We start from the raw sequence: 24806 nt of genomic DNA on the forward strand, positions 1-24806 counted from the left end.
TAGTTTTCAAAGTATAACTAAAATATAAAATAGACAATATAGAAAAGCTAGAAAATTGAACTAAAAAAAAAAGAAGAAACTATAAAAGTGCAAATAGACAGAAAGCAGAAACAGAAGGTGACTTCCAACTTTCTCTAATACAGATATAGATAAATTTACAAATATAATCTCTTACCATTAATTAAACCATAGTAAAATTATTTCTATTAAAACAAACCATTTAATCACTAAAACTCAAAATCAATACTTCATTTTTTTCCAACACAAGCAAGTAATCTAAAAGTGGTTGCCAAGTAGACATAAATCCAGAAACAGTATTTTCTCTTATTAACACTGTTAACTTGGCCATCTGGGCCACCTCCATCCAGTCTTCCACTGTAGGCATTTGTGGGTCTTTCCATCGTTGTGCATATCAAAGTCTTGCTGCTGTAATCATACCCAAAAGCAAAGTTCCATATTGTTTCTCTAACCCCTTCTCCATCAAACCCAAGAGAAACAGGTCTGGGTTTTTTTGTATGGTCACTTTAAGAATCTTTTGAATAGTAGCACATATTTAGTCCCAAAACTTTTTAGCCTTCTCACAGGTCCACCATAGGTGATGAAAAGTTCCTTCACCCTGTAAACATTTCCAACAAACATTCATTATACCGTTATACATTTTTGACAATTTATCAGGAGTTAAATACCAATGATACATCATTTTATTATAAAAATTCTCTTTTAAATTGTAATTCAAAGTAAATTTCAAACCTTTATTCCACATGTTTACCCATTGCTCCAACATAATATTATATCCGAAGTTCTTAGCCCATTTAATCATACATCATGACCTGCTCATTTTCCATGTTCATCTGTAACATTTAGTAATAACATGTTTGTCATTTGTGCAGAGTTCCATTTCAAATTGAGTTGCTTCATTAACAAATTTGTAGTTCTTTTTATCCACTTTAAAACATTCTGACAATTGCACATAGGTAAACCAATGACATGTAAAACCTTCCAACTCTAACATTTCTCTTGTTTTAAGTTTTGGTTCACCCTCTCCAAAATTTAACAAATCTTTATATTTTAACCAACTTGTTCCTCCCACATTTTCTCTTCTAACAAATGCTTCTTGAGGTAACAACTATAATGGTACATTAGGAGACAATCTTACCTTATATTTATTCCAGATTCTCAGTATGGCACTCCTGACAAAATGGTTTTTAAAATCCTTGTTGGCTTTAACTTTATCATACCACAAGTAAGTGTGCCACCCAAATCTTAATTCATGTCCTTCAAGCTGCAATAATTTCTTATTCTCCAAAGTTATCCATTCCTTCATCCAAAGCAAACTACAGGCATCAAAATACAATTTTAAATTGAGCAAACCCAACCCTCCTTGTTCTTTGGCATCTTGTAACAATTTGTATTTATAATTCTTGGTTTCTTGCCTTGCCAAACTAGCACATGTTTTAAAAGACTGCTTTGCAGATATAAACTTTATGTATCAACTTCTGTTTCAGAGGAATCTGCAATAAGTACTGACAATTCATCTTGTCACCCCCTCCCCCAAACAGTATGTACAAATGAACTATAGAGAGGAGCCTTCTGGCTGCCATTAATAGTACCCTGTGATGGGAGAATCTACAGAATGGGAGGGTGGTGCATGTATGTATGGTTTGAGCAAGCTTTCACAGATAATTACGTAAGATGGTAGCAAGTTCCCAAGCATATGATATGACCCTGTTTCTTCGCTTTTCCTTGAAAAGAGTTGGTAATCAAATAGAATAAGATTTCCATGAATAAAAATCTCAAATGTTCATTGTATCAACCATTGTATAGTCCTTCACCATTACAGAGATTATGTTTTCTGTTTAAAGTTGTGTATGTTGAATCTCTTCCAGCTTTAATTTGTTCATACCTTTCCTAAATTCCTATAACCAGAGGTTAAAACAAAATATCCACCATCCAGTATATCCATACTGATGTTGGCTGGAAGAGACACAGCTAGTTTTACACCAAAGAGTTCAAAGGGTTTTTTTTTTAAGTGACTTAATCTATCCAGTTTACTTTGTCTTCCTGCTGATTGGTAGAGGCAATTTTTCCTTCAAATAATCAGCTACTGTGATACATCCCATATTTGCTGTTTGTAACATTTATACTTTGAATGTAAGTATTTACGTTAGCAAAGCCAGCCCTCCTGCAGACTGCAGATTACTTGAGTTTTGTTTACAGCATGTCATACACTGCTTAGCTGAATACTCTGGGGGCAAGGCTCTTTAGCCATTGAATAAAATGGGATTAATAAGTAATCCCACACCCACTTTTAAAGAAGAAGCAGCTGGTCTAGCTGTGGGACTGAATAAACTGTATCTTGTAGAATGGCTAGCACAATGGGGTTCTTGGGGAATATTGTGTAACAATTTTGTAATACTGAATTTAAGAGTGGGAAGGAGGCATATGGTGTATTCCCGGCTGCCTGCCAAACTCTTAGCACTGCTGGCAAAATAGTCCCCTTTTTTCTTATTCCAAGTAAAATTCTTTAGACTGCAATGGGAACAAGGGCATATGTACTGTATGTACTTATTATGAATGTGTAGGTAAGACTGAATGAGAAAAACATTGAACAAGATTGCATACATGCAGAAAAAGCCTCACATAATAGAGAATATAAAGAGATATTCAGAGATGAACTGAAGGAGCAGCAGCTCCTCTCAAAGAATTAGGTCACAACAATAAACCATGAGTACAAAAACATTGCTCTTTTCAGCACAGGGAGCAGCTCAATGTACACATAGCATGGTTTTGTTCTCTCCAAGAAAACTAACAAGGAGCCTATATGTTCAAGAACCAAGTATCAATCATTTTGGACTTTTTGGACTTTGCTCTTCTGGCAGGGGAAAACTTTTTCCATTGAAAAGTAAGACATGTGAGCATAACACTGAAGCTTGCCAGACTGTTTAGAAAGAAACAGTTTCTAATTGAAAGTCCATGCATTCCACAGAAGCAAGCAAGAGTAGGGAACCAAATCTGGTTTAAGGGCTGAATTGTCTATGCCCTGAGCTGGGTGACCTCAGAAAACAGAATTACAAGAATTTCCATTGTTTGAGCTAAAATTGTGTCCACTTTAGGAGCTTCCTAAAAACATCTCTAATGCTATATTAAAGAGGATGTTGATCTGAACTAGCAGGCTTTTCAGCTCATCCCCAGCAAAAGACAAGGGAGGGAGGCTCTTCATTTTCCATTGGACAGTATGCCTACTCTTGAGTGACCCGGTCCAATCAAATTGGATTTATTTTTCATGATAACATGATTACAGTCTGATCTTGCCTGTGCTTAAACAAGAACAGCTCCTATTGATTTCAGTGCAGTTTGCTGCCAAATATGTGTTGTCAGTGCTGCTACTGGGTCTTTTTTTTTTTTTTTTAAGTGGTTTTCATGGATGGGGTCATCAATTATTTACATACGACCTTGTATCATTCAGTGAGGGGTTAGAACAGCATTAATATATTTCTAAAAACACATTAGATGCATAGATTTGTGGTTTTCAAAAAGGTTTCACTTTCAGATGTATTTGGTATTAATTCTTACTCTAATTGTGCCATTGTGAATTGGGAACCTCTCGAGTATTGCTCTGTGGTAACTAGATTGTCTGACCATCTTCACATTAAAAAAAGTTGAAGCAGCTGAATAAGAAAGATAGAGCAGTGACGCAGGAAAAATACAGAGGTAAAAATCAATAGGTAGGGGAGCTTTTTTAGTGAGCCACATCAACCTGAATCCCAGCCCAATTTGAACTAAAAAGTTTTTCTTTGGGAGAAATTGCCCAGCAGATTAATATGAATGCAGCATTCTGGTGTAGTTCATTATTCATAAAGGAGCTACTGCTCCAAGCTTCTCTACTGTCAGTATTGCTTACCAGTAACTTAACTACTTTTCCTACTTTGGGAATGAAGCTTCTTAGGACAGCTGACTAAACTTAAGGGTTGGGAACAGCAATATTTATTTTTTAAAACTTCCAGAAGAATTCTAGGAAACCTAAAACCTGCTTTCATCATTTAAATAATCTTTCAACCAACTTCCTACTTTCATCAAAAAGACAAAAGTAACATTGTGCAGCAAGATGTGCACCTTTTGGGTGTGCAGGAGACATTACAATACACATATGAAAAGGATGGGGCTTATGTCACAACTGCACAATGCTGCTTTTGCCATTAGCCCCCACTGAACACCCCCTGCCCCTGCAGCGTTGCTGAACTAGGTCATCGTTATTATTCCTACCTGATGGAACAGACCAGGGGGTGTTTGAAAGAGGATTGAAGTGATAAAGATGATGTGCTTTGAATATTCTATGTTTCTAGGTCATTAAAATAATGAAAGCAGGCAGTGAAGTTGAGAGAAAATGGTTTATTTAAGAGTAAGACCAGTTAGTGAATTACCAAAATTGCTTAGTTCTCAATTGTTTATTGCTTAGTTTCTCATCCATTACACCAGCACTGAACATGCAAAATCATCTCCCTCCCTCCCTCCCTCCCTCCCTAAGCAATAGACTAGAAACCAGGACACCATGAGCTGTGCCCTCGGGCACAGAAGCTGGCTGGGTGACTCTGGGCTAGTCACTGTCTCTAAGACCTAGACCTGGAAGTTGAAAAACCTCTCTCTATCACCCACATTGAACCAGCATTGTAGAGTGCATAATCTTCTATGAAGAGGCTTTCATCCTGCAGTGGATTGATTCAGGCTAATAATAATAAACACACATACACACAACATTGACTTATAACAGAGTTCACAGACAACATTCAACGTATGCAAGAAGGGCAGCATGGGATTGTGGCAGCAGAATCCTCCCTCTCCCTCTAATATTACTATCACCTGAGAACAGGTTATGTACTATATAAGCACAATCTGCACACACAGTACGAAGCCTTGTGCTGATGTGTGCCTTGTTCCTGTTTTAATGTTCTTCATTGGTTCCTCCTTCACATTTTGATGTCAGGATGGCGAAAGCTCAATGTCTAATACATGGTTTGCATATAGAATGTATAGAATATTACTCCCAAGCAAAACAAAACAAAACCCTCCTCTTTGAAGTGTCAACAATGATCTGAGTCAATATAAGGAACATCCTATATTCTTATACGCAAAGCTCACTCAAATATTTAAAAAGTGCATTTATTACTCAAATATATGTAATTATTTGATGTTTCGATTCATTTACAACATGCAGTCACAGGAGCTTGCGGATACAGATCAAACATATTAATGTTTTCATTTTTTTGTTTGTGTATTGTGTGCCTTCGAGTCAGTGTTGACTCCTGGTGACTGCCTGGACTAGTCTCTGCAGTTTTCTTAACAGCATTTTCAGAAGTAGTTTGCCATTGTCTGCTTCTTCCAGCTGGCTTTGTGCCCAAGGTAGGACTAGAACTCACGGTCTCCCGGTTTCCAGCCCGGTGCCTTAACCACTACACCAGACTGGCTCTCTAATGTTTCCATACCAAAAATAAAATAGAATAATAACCCTCCAACAGAAGTATGTCTTCTGTTATAAGCAGCTTTTCTCTCTAAGAGAATTGTAGATTAAACTGTATAGTTTTAGATGCTATTTTGAAACATTATGAAATAGACATGTAGGGTAACAGCTTCCTTTATGTAACTCCTTCATGCAAGCTCTTTATGCATATACTTTTATCTAACCCTTTCTGTGCACAATTGCCATATTATATGTGGTTTGGTTTTCCATGATTCCAGAAGACAATGCAATGTATTAGATTTCCTCCCAAGCCCAATATGACTTGTTAAGAGGAAGATTTTCCTCATTAGAAATGTGGCAGTAGTCACCTTCCTTCCTTTCTACCTCCAGTGCAGTTTTCAGTGAAGCTTATAGAGCAGGAATCAACTAGGATGGGAATGCGCATTTGACAATGACAGAAGTATATATGTTCTATTTTTTTGGTTCGCTGTGCAGAAAGAAGTTCTTAGTCTGAGTTTTTAAATTAACATGTCAATCATAGACATAATATACAATTTTAAAATGAAGGCAGCAGCTTTTGGGATTGTGGCCTGTTGGATATATGGGGCATACTTCAGGATATACCCACATAAGGTTATACCATTATACTTCTTTTGCCATCTTGTTCTCTGTTTTTCACTTGTTCCTTATTTATCCTGTTTGCTTGCTTGTTTCCTTAACTCATATTGTCATTCTGGGCAGCTTCTCTATCTACTACTACTACTGGTGCTACGGTTACTGGGGTTAGGTTTAGTAGTAGTAGTACCCAGAATCAAGTTCTGTTTGCCTTTATTTATATTTTTATATGTAGCCTGTGAGAATGTCTTACGGTGTTTCTATTGATAGTTCATGGTCAACAACACGAACAGATAATTGTAAAGTCAGTAAATTTCATGTGCAGTGTAGGTTTTACTTTTATATCATGATATTTAAATGTAGGATTATTTTGAAATTCATGTTAAAGCATTCTTATTGTGGAGCACTGTGTTCTAGTCCACTCTTTCTAGATTTGTGATTATCTTATTGTACTGCTTCAGCTTGTATGCCACTAAGAGTACCTGCCCTGAATTGTTTTCACACAAAAATAATTAAATAATCCTGAAATTTGTTAGCCAAACCAATTTTTATTATATAAGATACATTAATTAATGTTACATTATAATGTTATAATACATAAAATACATTAATAAAACCCCTTTTTTTGTTAGAGTCACTGTATATCCTGCTTTTCTTCCAGGACCTGATTTATTAGCACATACAGTGTATAGTAGCTCTGGAGGAACATAGCCAGTAAAAAGAAATGTCTTCTGTTGGAGAATTTCACTGGCATGCATTTTAGACTAATTGATCTAAGCTGAATTTCCTGGACTACTATGCAGATCAGAATACAGTTACTCTTTAGATTCCATACTTTTCCCAAAGTTACAGTGTGGTTCTTGGCTCAAACGTTGCACATCAAAAAGATTGTATTAGTTAAAGTTCAGTTTCTTGCATTTAAAAATATTAGAATTATTTAAATGCTTAATGAATAGACTTACACTCAAACATAAACACAATTGAAACAATTCAGATTTAGATAGATCAATGTATCCTTATAAGCTGATGGTCAAGTTCTTATTAAATATAAGAGGTTAGGGGATTAGGGATAATTTTGTTTGCTTGCTATTAAGGGCCATAAGAAATCATAGATTTGTATCTTGTAACTGATCTATGGGAATATCAATATGAAATAGTGATACATTAAGCACTTTAGAAATATGGTTACTGCACGTACTAAATTGCTAAGTATTTTTCCACTTACCATTTGCATGAAGGGATATTTTACTGAATAAATACTTTGGCTTCAGTATGTATATGCCCCAGAGAACTGGAAATGGTAGGTAGGTAGGTAGATGATCGATTGATTGATTGATTACATTTTACAGACCTCCATTGTGTATTACATATGATACTAAATAATAAATGGATTGAACAAGTCTTGATTTTGGATATAGTAAAAGACAAGCATTTTGTAGCACAGAACCATGACCATGTATCAAATTCATGGGCCTTGTTGAGTATTTTTAAAAAGCCATCGACATAGAATGCCAAGTTTCTAGAAGTGTTGAGTGAGATGATTTCTATGGGGCACCCTGCACAGGTCAACCTATTTTTAAAATCTTTACTAAGTAGAAGTACTTACCTGCTTGTTTACTACAAGTCTGCCAATCACTGTGAAATCTTTGTGGTAACTGGTGGGTTTTATACTGCTTGCTTATTTATTCTGTTTATTTTTCCTTTTGACAGTCGCATCCTATTTTCATTTAAAGAATTTTTGTTTCAGCATGATTGGCAGGAGCTCCTCTCAATCTAATGTTGTCCTTTGAGGAGACTGTCAACCACAGCAGTGAAGCATTGAAGGGGTCAATCCACACCCTAGCTGTTGAATTGCCCTCACTGACCAAATTCTTTCAATGAGGCATAACAGATAGTGCTTTGGAGTTGCTTGGAAACTATATTCTGCCATCCAGGTGCAGCGTCCCGGTTTTATTTTACCCGGATAGCCAGTGTGCTGTAGTTATTTAAGTACTGGACTAGGATCTGGGAGACCCAGGTTCAAGTCCACCCTCGGTCATGGAAGCTCACCGGGTGATTTTGGGCCAGTCATACTCAGCCCAACCTACCTCACAGTTTTATTGTGGGGAGGGGGCGGGGGATGGAGGAGTGTGTGTTAAATGTGCATCTTTGAACTCTTGGAGGAAAAGTGGGATATAAATCTGATACATACACTGGCTGTGGCACATTTGAATTCAGGAAGTGGCAACAGGACATGATGAATGTGCCGTATCCTGTTGTTGCCTCCTCAATTCCATCTCATATTTTCCTGACCACTTGGTTATCATGAAAGCCATGCAATTATGAGTGAAGCTCATAAATGACAATACAGAGTTATTTCTATTCTTTTTTACAGATGAAGATGGCAAACAAATGCTGTTCTGCTTCAGACCAGGTGATGTTCATTGTATTATTCCTAAATACATTTGATTTTACTTTTCTTTCTCAGTTGGTTTAAAAAGAGAGAGAGAGAGAAAAGCCAGTAATTATCATAGCAGTGAGTGGTGTTTTGTAGGTTAAGCAAATAGGAAAAGTATATTTTAGCACCCAAGATAAGCCAGCTTACAAAGCAAAATTTCACTAGACATAAATGGACTTGGAAAGTGTAATGTTTGCCTACCCCAAACACTCAGACTCACAAGAGGTTACTTAAATGAAATCTGATTTTTTAGGGAGATTATGGCATATACAGAGAAAGCTGAGAATGACTAAAAGCGCGCCAAATACAAACTAAAAACCCTCGGCTCCAAACGTAATCCCTCCCCCCTACCGGCCATAGCAACCACCCCCCTCCCAGGTGCTGGTAACCGTTTTCCACACATCCTGGGAAAGCAACCTTGAACACATGAGATAACCCAAACACATTCCGACCCAGCAGCCAACAGATAACTCCCCGAAGAGGAATCTTCCTCCCTCCTGAGATCAAACACGTATCAGGCAAATGACATGCGAAACGTTACGATGTACCAAGCACATTGAAACGGTGAACATGACATACTGCCCCCCCCCCAAAAATGGCTAAGGACCCGGTTTGGAGGGGTAAGCATTATGGAATCGACGAACAAGAAGAGGGGAAGCCACATCGTGAGCGGCCACCCATTCCGGGTGAGGGAAATGTTTCCAGCGAACTAGGTACTGCAGTGTGTTGCGAAGCCAGCGAGAGTCAAGAATTTCTTTTACTTCAAAATGTTGTTGCCCGTCAATCATGATGGGAGGAGGCGGCGGAGGTTGATCATGCCAGCGGTCAGAGCGAGTAAGGGGTTTGAGCAAACTGCAATGAAAGACAGGGTGTAAGCGTTTCAGATTATGCGGCAAATCAAGTTTAAAAGTCACTGGGTTAATTTGTGCCACAATAGGAAATGGACCCACAAATTTAGGAGCTAATTTTTTCGATGGTTGAGAGGACTTGATGAACTTGGTAGACAGGTACACCATGTCACACACTTGGAACGAAGGGTGAGGGGCCCGCTTCTTATCAGCATGCTGTTTGTAAGCAGACTGTGCGTCCGCTAGTGCCTGCTGGATGACCGGCCAAGAGTCCGCCAGCTGCGTTGCCCATTCGGATCGTGAAGCAGGCGGGACAGGTGGCTGCGGCAAGTCAGGGATTGGGACAAAATCCCTGCCGTGAACAGTGCGGAAAGGGGTTTGACCGGTGCTTTGATGAACGGCGTTGTTGTAGGCAACCTCAGCAAAGGGAAGTAGGTCAACCCAGTCGTCTTGTTGATAATTCACAAAAGCACGCAAATATTGCTCTAGTGTTGAATTTAGCGCCTCTGCGGCCCCGTCAGTCTCAGGATGCCATGCCGTGGACAATGCCTGTTTAGTGCCCAAAAGTTTTAAAAATGCCCGCCAAAACTGAGAGGTGAACTGTGTGCCCCTGTCAGAGATTAAGCGGGAGGGACATCCGTGTAACCTGTACACGTGTACAAGGAATAGGCGGGCTAACTGTCTTGCCGAAGGAATGGAGATGCATGGGATGAAATGAGCTTGCTTGGAGAAATAGTCTTTTACTACCCAAATAACCGTTTTTCGTTGGCTGGGAGGTAACTCCACTATGAAATCCATGGAAACCTCCTCCCAGGGGCAAGCGGGACTGGCCACTGGTTGCAACAAGCCTTGAGGCTTCCCCACCTTGCGTTTAGACATAGCACAAACAGAACTGAGTCTGCGAACCTGTTTAGGACTCAGCTTGCGAGGGGTACTAAGGGCTTCCAAGTTCTTATGGTCAGTCCACACCTCAAATGGATGATTAGCCCCTTCCATCAAGTGGCGCCAAGAGTCCAAAGCCGCTTTGACTGCAAAAGCCTCCTTTTCCCACACATGCCAACGTCTCTCCGTCTCCGAGAATTTGCAGGACAGGTAGGCACATGGCTTTAAACAACCCACCCCATCTGCTTGCAACAACAGGGCTCCAATAGAATAATCAGAGGCATCCACTTGAACAACAAAAGGCTTGGAGGGGTCAGGGTGTTGTAAAATAGGCTCCTGTGTAAAAGACTCCTTCAGCTTATCGAACGCCGCCTGACAAGCCGGAGTCCATCTAAGCAGCGCGCCTGGGTTTTTTACCCGGCGGGTTTCTCCCACCCCCTTCGTCCGAAGCAAATCTGTCAGGGGCAAAGTTATTTCTGTGAACCCCTTTATGAACAACCGGTAGTAATTGCTGAACCCCAGGAAACTTTGAAGTTGCCTGCGGGTGCGGGGTCTCTCCCATTCCAGGATGGCCTGGATTTTAGCAGGATCCATCTCTATGCCTTTATCTGAGATCCTGTACCCCAGATAATCAATCTGTGTTTGATGGAATGCACATTTGGACAGTTTGGCATACAACTCAGCTTTCCTTAGCTTGCGAAGCACCTGCTTAACCAACTGTACATGTTCTTCCAGAGTTTCAGTATAAATCAATACATCATCCAAGTAGACCAATACCCCTTTAAACAGGTGTTCATGTAATACTTCATTGATCAATTGCATAAACACCCCAGGTGCCCCAGCCAAACCAAACAGCAAAACCTTATATTGAAAAGCTCCCAACAGGCAATTGAATGCCATTTTCCATTCATCCCCCTCCCGGATCCTCACCCGGTAATAGGCTTCCCTTAAATCCAGTTTCGAGAAGATTTTCCCCTTAGCCAGATGTGATAACATATCTTTTATCAAAGGCAAAGGATATTTATTTGATATTGAGACTGCATTGAGCCCATGGAAATCGGTACAGAGTCTTAATGTCCCATCTTTCTTCGGGCGGAAGAGAACCGGTGCCCCCACTGGCGAACTAGCTGGTTCAATGAACCCTCTTGCCAAGTTTTTGTCCACAAACTCCCGTAACAAAGTTAGTTCCTTCTGAGTCATTGAGTAAATCTTTGGCTTAGGCAATTGGGTGTTAGGCACCAGCTCAATGGCACAGTCAGTTTTCCGATGGGGGGGAAGTTGATCCGCTTCTTTCTCCCCAAACACATCAGCAAATGCCTGGTATTCCTCCGGTAGACCCTCAAGAGGAGGGGTTGGGTACTGCGGAGGCGCAGCTGCCGCTACCCCCGCCACCTCCTCTGGGGCTTCATTCCCCTCCGGGGCTTGATAAAATCTGTCCCTAAAGGTTACAGTTCGATAGACCCAATTTATCTGAGGATTTTGCTGGACCAACCATGGGACACCCAAAACCACCAACGGACCCCCCACCAGAGCTACTACAAATGACAACCCTTCCCGGTGGCTACCCATTTGCAAGGCTACCAAACCGGTGAAATGCGTGACTGGTTTGCCCCCTGCCATGGATCCGTCCAATTGGGTGAAAGCTATGGGTCGTTGCAACGGAAAGGTGGGCAACTCCAAGGCAGCTACCACGTCGGGATGCATTAAGCACCGTGAGCACCCAGAATCAATCATCGCTCACACTTCTATCATCTTCGAGCGGGATCCCAACTTTACTTTCACAGTGAGAATGCGATAGTTGCCACTCACCGACACAGGCTCGCGCCCCTCCTCTACCACCTGCCCTGCGGCGCCCTTTAGAGCAGGTGGCTGGCGTTTCCCGCCGGCTGCAGCAATTCCGGTTCACCCTCGTCCCCGTAGAACGGCACGCTTTCCAGCTCGCTGTCAGCCACTGCTGCTTTCATTTTCCTCGGCAGAGAGGGGAACTTCGCAGTCGACTTTCCCTGCCTGTCCTCGCCCTTCACCCTTGGGCACGCCACCGCGTGGGGCCCCTCCTTGCCGCAGCGCAGGCACTGCCCCTTCGCGTAACGGCGCTCCTTCTCCTCTTCCCACGAACGTTGTCCGGATCTTCCAAAGGAGCCCGAAGGGCAGGTGGGTTTCCCATCTCTCCCCGACTTTGTCACCCGTCTCTGCGCGAACACCTCGTGGGCATGCTCAGCCTTTCCAGCGAGCTGGATCCACCCATACAAGCTGTCAGGATCATCTCGTCCCAGTGACCAGCGCAGCACTTCGGTGTTTAAACCATCCTTGAACAACTCTATTACAGTTGCCTGCGACCAGTCTTCCACCTTCCCCGCTAGTGCTTTAAACTCCAGCGCATAATCAGCCTCGGTTCTCGATCCCTGCTTGAGTTCTTTCAAGGCACGCTCTGCCCGCTTCTTAGCTAGTGGATCTTCGAAATGGTGCTGTAGGGCCCAGAGGAATTTGTCAAATTTCTCCAGTTCAGGGGCTTCTGACTGGCACATCTGTACATACCAGTCCGCTGCCCTCCCCTTAAGCTTGGTGGCAATGGTGATGATTTTCGCTTTTTCTGAGCGAAAGAGCGACCCCCACTCTTCCATGTACGCCTTGGCATTCGTCAGAAAGAACGAGAGTTCTGTCGGGTCTCCATTGAACTTGACAGAGAAGTCCCTCAGTCCTCCACCCGGCGGGCCGCGCCCCCCACTGGCGGTTCAGCTGCTTTGACAGCTCCCGGCTGCCTCCGCTCAGGGACGAGCGGCGACGCTAGTTCCACCCTGGGAGCCCGGTCCCCCTCTCTCGGGCGAGCTCCCCTTCTCCGTTCCAGAGACTGTGTCTGGGAGGAAGGGGTCGAATGCCGCAGGCTTGACCCCTCTCGCACCTCCTTCAGCGAACTCAGGTCCATGCTCATTTTCTGCAGAATGAGCTCCAGGGAGTCCATCTTCGACTCTAGCACCCGAATTCAGTCTGGAGTGGGGGAGTCCCCCCTCGGTGGCACCTGTACCACCGTTGGGGACAGCGGGTATCTCTGCCTCCAGGACGAGCCCCTCGCCTCCGAGAAGTCCCCACGACTGTCGTCCCAGGTGACCAGTTCGCCTGGGGTCGTGACCGTGGCCTCTGGCGCGGTCTTCATGCCCGCAGCTTCGCCTTCAGACCCCAAACTCGCCTCCTCCCGAATCGCTGAGAGTTCTCCCAGGGGGGCTCTGTCGGGTCGCATCATGGTAGAGTCGGGCTCTCCCTCACTCGACCCATCACTCTCCACGAGTAGCACATTTGGATTGGTCATCGCCAGCACTCTCCCTCACAGGATCGAAAGAACCTGTCTTTTCCTGGATAGGGGCCAGCGGGATTTGAACTTTTGATTTCTCAGCTTTATGTAATGTTTGCCTACCCCAAACACTCAGACTCACAAGAGGTTACTTAAATGAAATCTGATTTATTAGGGAGATTATGGCATATACAGAGAAAGCTGAGAATGACTAAAAGCGCGCCAAATACAAACTAAAAACTCTCGGCTCCAAACGTAATCCCTCCCCTCTACCGGCCATAGCAACCACCCCCCTCCCAAGTGCTGGTAACCGTTTTCCACACATCCTGGGAAAGCAACCTTGAACACATGAGATAACCCAAACACATTCCAACCCAGCAGCCAACAGATAACAACTCCTCAAAGAGGAATCTTCCTCCCTTCCGAGATCAAACACGTATCAGGGAAATGACATGCGAAACGTTACGATGTACCAAGCACATTGAAACGGTGAACATGACAGAAAGTTCTCAGAATTAGAATGAGTCATGATGACAAGGAAGCAAGTGAAGGATTAGATATCTAGTTTGTTGACTTGCTTTGAAAATATAGTGCTTTTGAAAGTATCTTGCTTGCCAGAGTTTTCTTTTACTGTTTACTTTATTCCTAATTGCTTGGCAATCTTTCACCTTTGTTTATCAAACATATGCCATTTCCATCTGCATGTGAAAGCAGATCACAGAGATTCTGCATTCACTAGACATTAAAAAGTCATCAAGCAAGGAGTAATAGAAAGGGAGAAAAGCCCAACTTATTTATCCTTACTTTCTGTTCTACTTCTTGTTATTCTTTGATTACAAGGCTCTCTACTCTTCCTTTTAAAACACCCAACACTTTGTGATAAGATTTACACAATAACTATATTCAAGGAAGCATGTTAGGCTATTTCTGCTCAATCCCTTAGGAAAAATGTTGTGGCCCCTGAAGATATATCAGTTCTCTCCTCTGAGGAGAGCAACTGTAGCACTGTAGCACTTACTTAGTATGAATACCATCCCACCAGGCACTGGACTGGGGGCAAGCTTAAGATCCTGTTGATTCTAGCCCTCCTCCCACTGTCAACCATACTCTACATCCCTGAGAGAATTTTGACCACTCTGGTGGGAGACAGGAAGGAAGGATGAATTGTGGTCCCTACACCTGTACTTACAGTTAAAATCTGAAAGAAGGGTTGTGAATTTATTTCATTCTCATAGCATAAGGATTTCTGCACTCAAATAGCACAAGCATGGATATGTATGAGTTCCTGCCTTGGCAATTTACACATGGAAATACCAAAGGCATGATTTAGCCCTTCTCTGTTTGGTTCATATTCAGCTGTACTTTAGTGACAGCACATGTCCTGCATGTAAGCAGCCCCATATTCAACTCCTGGCATCTTCAAGTAAGAATGGGGAAGGCTATGCTGAGCCACTAGCAGCCCCTTTTGACCACAGTTAGGTAGAACAACTAGTGAGTGAACAGCTTCCTATTTTCTTCCTATTTGTGTTAGAAATTGCACCTGAAATTATCTTTGCAACATCTACTTTTTATTAGTTGACATAATAATTTATTTATTTGCTGCAAAATCCACCCCCTGAATTTGCAGCAGAACAGAATCAACAAATGTGGTCACTTTTACAAAAGAAAATGTATTACCCTAATTGCTTTAAATTTCAGTATCAGCCATTTGTCTTAAATATATCACATTTTCAAATATATTGCAAGTCTATGAGACTTTCGTTGTTTTTGTTTTAAGGCTCGTATATCTGCCTCAGTGCAAAAACGAAATGTCAACCCAGTAGCTTAAACTAGTATATCATCTTATTGGAACTTGCCAAATGTTTACCATTCCTGCTCAGCAAATATTAACACTTTTTGATTCTGCTTTGTATACTTTATCATATTGTTCAGAAAATTGAAAGCACTTATTTCTCCATTACTCTAGGAGACAGCTAGATTTGTGTCTCAACTTCTAAAACACACATTACTGGATCACTTTTTTTTTTTTTTTTTTGCAACATTTTGCATTAGATTATGCTATGGATAGAATCTGTACACCTTTATTTTGCATTATATTTGTAGCTTTATTTTGTTTTAAGTCTAAACTTAATAGTTTTTTTTCAAGCTAACTGGAATTACTGAGATAACAGCTCATGCTTGGTGCTACAGTAATACAATGTGTTCAGAAACTGAAATTTCTGTCATTTCCTAATGGATGTATTTTATATATATTTTTAAGTAATTGCTTCTAACAGATTTTTTGTTGTTGTTTTTAAAAGAAATTAACATTCTCTTAACTTTGAATAACTGAGGAAATTAAAATAGTTGGGGCAGCAAAGCAGAGCCAGTGGGGCCAGATTTTTGCTGCCTTGAATGAAGGAAAGAGGAGACGGGATGGATTCCTTCTGAAAGATGCAAGTTCTTAGCAAATATAATGCAGGGTTGGTCCTGATCAGCAGTGTAGCCACAATTGAGCAAGCTGAGCATTTTGCTGGGACAGCCTGGCAATGGAGGATGCTGCCACCACCCTCCAACCTATAAGCAAGTAACTCTGCATCCTCCCTAGGTTTCTTCATGCTATTCAAAGGGAGCTGGCAAAGTGGGGAGTTTTGGGGTCCCTGATGAGACAGCTTGAGACAGCAGCAGACCTTGTTGTATGAGTTAAGGGCCTTTACTCAAGGTTCTGCTTATATCATATGGCAGGAAGAGTCACCACCATGCTGGAGAAGGCTGGCTAGCTGGAGCACCATCTGGGGTGGGAGTGAGGCCTGGCTTGCCCTGGGGAACAGGTGGCTTTTTCATGCACCAAGGGATGTATCTGCCTTTTCCAGAAGCATGCATGCAGTCTCTCTCATGTGTTCTTTCTGTCCTTCTCTGTACACACACATACACAGATAGTCAAATACTTTGTTTTTTAATATATTCTACACCACTTGACTTCAAAGACTCTGGGTGGCTTACAGTAGTCAGAAAACACTAATATCAATATCCACATAACCTGTATTATCTCATAAAAATGCAATCTTATAAAAACTCCAACCTGCAACACAGAGCACCTATAATGAATTACCAACTGCTTGCTGGAATAGGATGGTTTTCACAGCCTTCCAGAAGGCTAGGAGGTTGGAGGTACCATGTACCTCAGGAGATATGCTGTTCCCTAGTGAAGGGCAACTTTTAAGAAGGATTGCCTCTGATTTCTAATTCCTCTGCATTACATGGGGTGAGGACCCTCAGCTTCCCCTTTTGGTAAAAGCACACAGGATTATAGAAATTATCCTGGAAGTACATGGGGCCAAACCATGTAAGAATAAAGCCAGATTGATTACCAACAACAGCATCTCTGTCTTGCTGGGTTTCAGTTTAAGCTTGTTTTCCCCCATCCAGGCATCAGCTCAGGGCATCCATAACATCCCCAGTGGTCCGATGTTCTACCAATGATATATTACTCCAGTACTGGCTACCAAAATAGAGAATTCATTTTCTAAAACTTGTTGCAAATGCAATAAACAGGTTAGATGTTTATTTCACACTTGGTGGCAATATTGTAAGGCCCAATAACTCTGGGAAATTATTTATAATAGTATAAAACAGGTTTTAAAGGTGGATTTTTCCTTTCAGTCCATTATTTTTACTAAGTATTGATGGTGATGATGATGATGATGATGATGATTACATGCCATCACGTCATTGTCAATTCTTAGCAACCATTCCTACAATATATATCGAACTGGTTTTTCTTATTGTAACCACTGCTAGAATACTCTATTCTTCTTATTGGAAAGCACTCATAAGTCCTTCTGTAGAAAAAAGGCAAAGATATGAGACTATGCATTAATGTCAAAACTAACTTCATATTTAAAAAACAGATCTGATATAGAATTTAACTTTGTGCAATTATGTGTCAGCAAGTCATTTTCGACTCCTAGTGACCACGTAGATAGATTTTCTCCATGACAGTCTATCACTAACCTGGTCTTTCAGGTCTTCCAATGGTGAAATTAATGTGGAAATCATTTTTGGATTATACTCTTACAAACAGGTTTGTACTACACCCAAAGTTTGAGTTTTCCTAACAAAAGATTATAACATTTACATTTTTCTTTCTCCTTTTTTCCTATTTGTTAAATTAATTAAATTATTCAGACCAGGTAGAACTTACTATATTTTTTCTTTCAGTTTATAATTTATAAATCAAACCATACTAGTTATTGCTGTTACTATACAGTAATATGATTCCAATATTAACACTGATTCCAACTTTCGAATTGAGATATTTTAATATATAGATTTATATCAATGTCAATTTACTTCTTTTTTTTGACAATTTTACAGTGCTTATAAACCTCCTCTTTATTTATAAATTGCTTTTTTTCTTTTTTCTTACATCTTACATAAGGCATCTTACATAAGGCATTCTGGTACTTTATAACCATGAATACACATATTATAATAATAACTCAAAAACATCCATACTATTCTCCCAGCATTCCCTATAGCCTCTCTTCTCACAACTGTGGAAGAACATTCTCATAATTAAGCATTCAGCCCTTCTGTTACTGACAGCTCTGTGAAAAAGTAAGATCTGTTTTGCTTGTTGCAATGCTATGAGAGACAAGGCCAAGCTATTTCAAGGTAGGGGAGCCCTATGTAGAGAGTAAAAAGGATGACCTTGACAGAGAGTGGGAAAATCTGTTTCCAAAGCAACCAAAAGGGAAAGATTGCTTAAGTTCAAATGGTGGGGGAGGATTAGGAAAATGTCTCAGACAGAAACCCCCCTAATTCACATGAATATAAAAGAGGGAAGAAGGGAAGCAGAATCAGGCTGCAAGATTATGTTACTATAGCCAATCTAAATAAAAGTAGCTTTTAGATTTCAGTGGAGTTTTTTGGTCTAGATTTCAGGACTATTTTTTGGTCTGGTCTGCCTCATAGGGCCAACAACATAATAAATGATGCTTCCAGCCCCTTCCTATCATATCTCCCAATAGGTGGGAACTCTTAGCAGGCCCATTCTGTTAACATGTCTGGAGACTGTAGAACTTGCAGACGCATTATAATCTCTATAAGTGATGACCAGCACCTTGAATTGCGCTCAGAAGCAAACCAGCAAACCAGCATCATTATAATAATGATACCTCATCCCAAACTGAGAGGTGACTTCCCCCAGCAGTTTCATGTAGATGCTGAATAACACACTGACCCAGAAACTAGAACAGGTTATCCAAAGAGGGGCAAGCTTTTGAAGGCAAGTGCTTGATAGAATTATTAATGTCACACTGACCTTGGCTCTCTAATGTACCCTTTGGAGACATTGTAGGAAGAGAACCATGTTAGTTGATATAGCAAAAAATAAAAACTAAAATCAGAAGGAATCTGGTAGCACCTTTTCTGACTAACAAATTCTATTAAAAGGCATAAACTCTATGTATCTGACGAATGTTCAGGAAAATATGCCTTTTAATAAAATGCATTAGTCAGAAAAGGGGCGCCTAGACTCCTCCTGATTTTGCTACCCATTGGAAGATACAGGAAGCATGATCCCATAGAGATTTCCTTTTGGTTCTCAACCTGCTTGCAGATATGATCCTGTGCTGCACAATTTACTGAGTACAAAGGCTGGAGTACATGAGGCCTAGTTTACAGAATTAAGTGATCAGCATTCTTTCTAATTCTGTCTTGGATGGAATAATAATCTTTGTGATCTTGGATACAACCCAAGATAATGGCAAAAAAGATCAGCTCAGCCATGTATCTCTTGATAGCTGTGGATGAATGCCTAGTCATAAAGACACAAGAGTGCTCTGGGGGCTTTTTGGAAGTAAGTTAAGCATTGTTAAAAATAATGGACTGGACATATCAGAATGAAGCCAAGAGTATGATGGAGCTGCAAAAATGAGTGGATTGTATATTGGTGTTCAAGCTAAAATGTAGCAGAACATCCATATGTCCGTTGTGCTGCCCACAACCTCATTCCGAATAACGCCATGTTAGCTGTCCCAGAAGTGAGAAATTTCTTTGCAGTTGTATAACGTCTTTATAATTACTTTGCACATGGTATGAAACAGTTGCATTCACTTTTCTTATGTTTGACATCTCAGTCCACAATTGTCTGCTGAAGGCATTGTGTGTAGCAAGATAGGCAGCACATATCAGGCTCTTATGCCCATTCACACCCATTTCAGAGACACCCACAAGATGCTGACTGAGGTCATTCTCCTGGGAAAGAGGATGAGATAACAGAAGCTCTGAAACCTCCAACGGAGATGTTCCAGTTTATCTTTTTGACGGTGCTGCTCTCTAACATTTTGTAGCCTGCATTTCAGCTGCATTTCAAAACTTGCAGTCAACACAAACTGACCCAAGCAAATCTGCAGGCCTCTCCCAATGATCTGCAAGATGCCAGAAGTCATACAACAACATGTGTGATAGTGCTGTGCAATGGCCCAGGTTTGGGATATATTTCAGGAATTTCAAGACCAACATGTTTCATAATAATTTTTGTGAGAATCAAAGACTAACATCTGCAGAGGGCCAATTTAGAGTGAATATGTTCTTTATATGTCTTTACATACATATTATACCTTTGATAGTGACAGCTGCAGAGAGGCTATTCTCTCAACATAAATGTATTAAAAACTACCTGAAAAGCAACATGTCATAAGAGTGTCTAAGTGGTTTGAGGTGAGAATAAGGTGCTTTCAGCAGAGAATGAGATGCCAGAACACTGGTTATTCCAGTCAGTATATTTGCAGATAAAAAGGCATCAAATAAACACTTTTGAGTGATCCTTTACAGCCCTGCTGTCATGGCCCTCATATGCACAGGGCCATGGATTACTGTGCTGGACCTCCATCACTGTTCTGGTTGGGTCAAAAAGGGTGTCCCAGCTCTGATGCCACACAACACACAATTGCAGTATGGATGCTCTGGCCAGCAGACCACACAGCCCAGACACAAGAAGAGAAGGGAGCAAGGAAGAATAGCAACTTGGTTTGTGCCTTTTCCTACCTGCCTGCATGGAAGATAAGCTGCTGCTGTTTTAATTTTTAAAGATTTGGTTTGGGTTGTTAGCTTGAGGTGTTATTTATTATTATTGCACCCTATGCATATTCTCAGTCAGCATAGTATGTCCCTGTTCTCCACTAGCTATAGCCCTAACACTGATGTCTGTTGATCAGTATGAATTGAAGAGAGATTTCATGGATAAAGTTGGTGAGGATCTGTGGAAAGATTAAATTAAAACTACCCAAATATACTATTGGTAATAAGTTAAGTCACTCTAGAAACTTAGTGGTAATAGCCTTAATGATTTGCCCCTCAACTTTATGCCCTTGTGTACAATTAAACCAGTTGATTTTGAACTATTTAAAATATCCATTGTATAATTAGCATACTAACTCATTTGAGAACTTTAGCTTCTTAACCTGCCAAGTTTATTAGAACACTCACCAGTTTTGATTGTCATTTATTTCTTCATATGAAATATGCAGCATTCCAGAGAGGAAAAATATGTCATAGCTTTACTGTCTTTAGTTTTTCCTCCTTTATACATAATTGCTGTCACAAAGTGTTCATTTGTATATTAGTAAATACAGTAAACAAACAATCTAACAAGCCTGAAGCTACAAGCTTTTTGTGTTCTTAACCTTTTATTGCAGCATGATACTCAATGCCAAGCCATTAATTGTTTACTTAAAGGCAAACCTTGCTCCCAGTGAAGTCATTGTTCCTATTTCAATTACATGAACTTAACCCTGCCATGCCTACATTTTATATTTGTGGCATGTTTCCCAAGTTTATGTTCATCAGTTTGTCAGCCTATACTTATTGTAATAATACTTAAAAACTCCAAAATAAATTCTGCAAAAAAAGGGAAACACTTATTCATATACAATGGCTATCAGGAAAGCAGAATTAGTATGTTGTTTAACTTAATCATAGAGTTCTGCAATGCAATCCTATTCGCATGTATGCAGAAGTTGGCTGCATCTAGTCAATTCCCATCAGGTCGCTGCTTGCACAATTAGATGTTTATCTCTTCTTTTTCCCACTGCAGCCTTTTGGATTTCCAAGAATCTCTCCCAGGTATAGGAGAACTCTCTAAAGCATTTGTTTGATGGAGTGTAAGGGGCTGTAGCTGCAAGGTAGAATTGTCAGAAATCAGATATATTCCCATTTTCTCAGTATTGCATCAGGTGTGCAGGGTCTCTGCATTTGGAAGATAAGATACATTTCTTTAGCTAGGCCTTTAAAAGTTAATAACTGTAAGACTTGCAGTCTTAATCTTGTCTATTTATATTTTCATTTTGTTGTTGCTAAACACCCAGACCACACAAGTCCTGTTGTGATGCCTTGTGTGTGTGCGTGCATGTGTGAGAGTGTGTGTGTTCCTGAGAGGGAGGAGTGAAGAATGCTGGAAGTGCATGCCAAGAGTATATAATCCCAACAGCATCACCCAAGGTGTGAAGGTCATCCCCACTGTCCAGCTAAAGCAAGCAGGCACCTGTATGGGGGAGCAACAATCTAGGAAGATGTTAGAGGCAGACAGTCATTTTAGAAGGCAATGTTAAACCATTTCTGTATTTTACTAAGAACATAACATTGATAAAACAATTGATGATATAGTGCTGAATGATGGACCCCTCACATCAGATGGCATTCAACGTGCTACTGAGGAAATTCTGAGGATCTTTCAGAGTACTAATGGTGTCTATGATGTGGCTAAATTAAAGCCTTCAGGGCATCTAGTTGCTGATAATTGTCTTGCAGGAAGAGAACATCCAAACCTGCAAAGACAGAATTACAGTGGGAACCTGGAACATAAAAAGCATGAACATGGGAAAGCTCAATACAGCAAAGGATGAAAAGAATTGACTACTACACATTGACATTTTAGGCATCAGTGAATTGAAATGTTTGGATCATAGTGTTTACTGCTTGGGATACAACAAAGTAGGAATAGCATTGCTTTCATAGTTTGGAAGGCTATAGCAATCAATGATCAAATAGTATCAATGGGATCTCATGGACATCCATTTCATATGACAATTATCAAAGTTTAGGCTTCGAGCTCTGATGTAGAAGAGGAGGTTGATGAGTTTTATGGTCATAAGTTTTAAATTGACAGGACATGCAAACAAGATATGCTGCTTGTGATTGGAAGTCTTAAAGAGAAAAACATATGGCCTGTATGTCCTAGGAAATCAATATGAAGCAGGAGAATGGCTTAACCATTTCTGTCAATCCAATAATTGTTAATTCAGTCTTCCAACAATTAAATGACACCTATATAGATGAGTATCACTAGACGGAGTACACAGAAATCAACTTAACTATATTATTGGTAAAAGAAGATGGAAGAGCTCAGTTGTCAAATCACAAATTGCTCATGTGTAATTTCCAAGTTAAGCTAAATACTAGGAAGAAAGCCAACAATATTTCCACAATATGATCTTGACCATATACGCACCATTTTCAAGGACAACATCAGGAATCACTCTGAAGCCCTGAACCTCACTGATAGAGTACCAGAGTGTAATGAGCTGTGAGAGTAACCTTGAGGAACAGGAGGCAGAGCCGCAGCCAAGACAATGGTCAGATAAGAGAAATCTGAGTCCAAAGTAGAAATGTAATTTGAGAAAAGGTCTTAGACTTGACCATCCCTACTTCTCTTTAGAATAAAGGGGAAGAGGGGGAGGCACATTCAGACTTGCAAGATCCTGTTACTGTAACCTTATAATAGAAGTAGTAGCATTGATAACTTTGGTTTCCTTGTCTGGTCTACCTTGAAGGGCTGACAGAGGAACTGTGGAATGAACTAAAAGGAATTGTTAAGGATGAATATGAAAAGGCTGCTAAAGATGAAGAAACTGAAAAAAGCAAACTGGATGTCAGAACAAAAGGTGGAAATTGCAAAAAAGAGAAGCCAAAGCCAAGAAAGACAAAGATCTCAGGAAGGAATTTAGCAAAGAATTTCAGACAAGAGAAGAGAAGAGACAAGAAGCATCATTACAATGACATATATAAAGACATCAAAGATGGAAACAGAGATGTAAAAATAAGGAAAGTCTTTCAAAAAAATCTCCAAATTCAGAAGACCTATTGTTATTCTCACACTATCAGTGATAGTAAGAGAAAGTGATTCTGAGAACCTCAGGAAGAACACTCCTGTGTATTTATGGGACCGTGGTTCAGCATCATAGGTTACATCCACACATCCCCCAAAGATTGGCTCTTTCACTGTTCTTGAGGGACACATTCTCAAGATGCAGCCTTCCTTTTATACCCACTTAGCATTGTATTTATCTGATCCAATGTTAAAGTGGCACTTTCCATCTTCTCCTGTGTGATGCTACACTGTCCATTAGCTGACCCTGACTGACGATTGTTCAGTCCCTCCTAGCTTATCTGTAATTTTCTAGGACAGCTGGCTGGTCTATCCTGATAAAGTCCTTTAGTACACCTTCAGCTTGGTCCTTGCTGATAGAAGGATGGGGGCTATTCCTGTTCTCTGCCACTTCTGAATCTTCTGCCAGGGGTTATAAGCAGCTTGTATCATCTGGCTTCCTAAATTTCATATCTATCAAGACCTTCTTGCTTGCTTAACAAGTTATATAACAAAACCTGGTAAGATTGATGCATCTACTAAAGCCTGAACCAATGTACAAGTTTCCATCTTAGTTATTAAATCCAAGGCAATGCCAAACAATAATCAACACAAAATATTCAATGGATCCTCTAAGTAATACGGTACAAATGTATCATCTTTGTTTATGCTTTCATTTCAGGATGGTATGGTAGCCTCCTGCTCCTGCTGAAAGGGTTGCATACTTCTTCATACCCTGCTATTGTCCTTCCTTCATGTTATAATAAATAGGATAATTCACCAATTTTGCTTTTTATCATTTAGCCTCTTCAGAGCCCCAAGGGTCTTTTTTCCAGTATGCTGTCATATGCTTCTGACTTTAAAGTTCCAATGTTTCTGCCCATTCTCCTGCTGACCAGAGTCCTAGCTATGATTAACAGGGATTTGATCTCATTCTCATCACAACTTGGTAGCCTCAGCAGCAGTAGTTCTCTCTCTCAGTCTCACCATTGGGAGTATCTCCTCCTTCTGAACCAGCCCATTCATTAAGAAGTCTTCCATCAAGATCTCAATTCCCTCTACCTTACAACTGGGATGATTCAGTTCCACAACCTCTCCAGGGCAGGTAGAGCAGGTTATTTTATTTATTTATTTATCTATCTATTTATCAAATT

General features: G+C 40.6%; 1 protein-coding gene across 1 annotated transcript in view; it reads left to right on the forward strand.

Moving 5' to 3' along the window:
* Nucleotides 1-24806, forward strand: part of SNTG2 (syntrophin gamma 2) — a 196835-nt gene that overhangs the window by 124969 nt on the left and 47060 nt on the right. The window contains exon 11 of the mRNA XM_063298804.1: nt 8445-8483. Coding sequence (XP_063154874.1) covers nt 8445-8483 — 39 coding nt within the window. The remainder of the gene's footprint in view (nt 1-8444; nt 8484-24806) is intronic.

Source organism: Candoia aspera, chromosome 1 (genome assembly GCF_035149785.1).
Source record: "Candoia aspera isolate rCanAsp1 chromosome 1, rCanAsp1.hap2, whole genome shotgun sequence".
Taxonomy (NCBI): Eukaryota; Metazoa; Chordata; class Lepidosauria; order Squamata; family Boidae; genus Candoia; species Candoia aspera.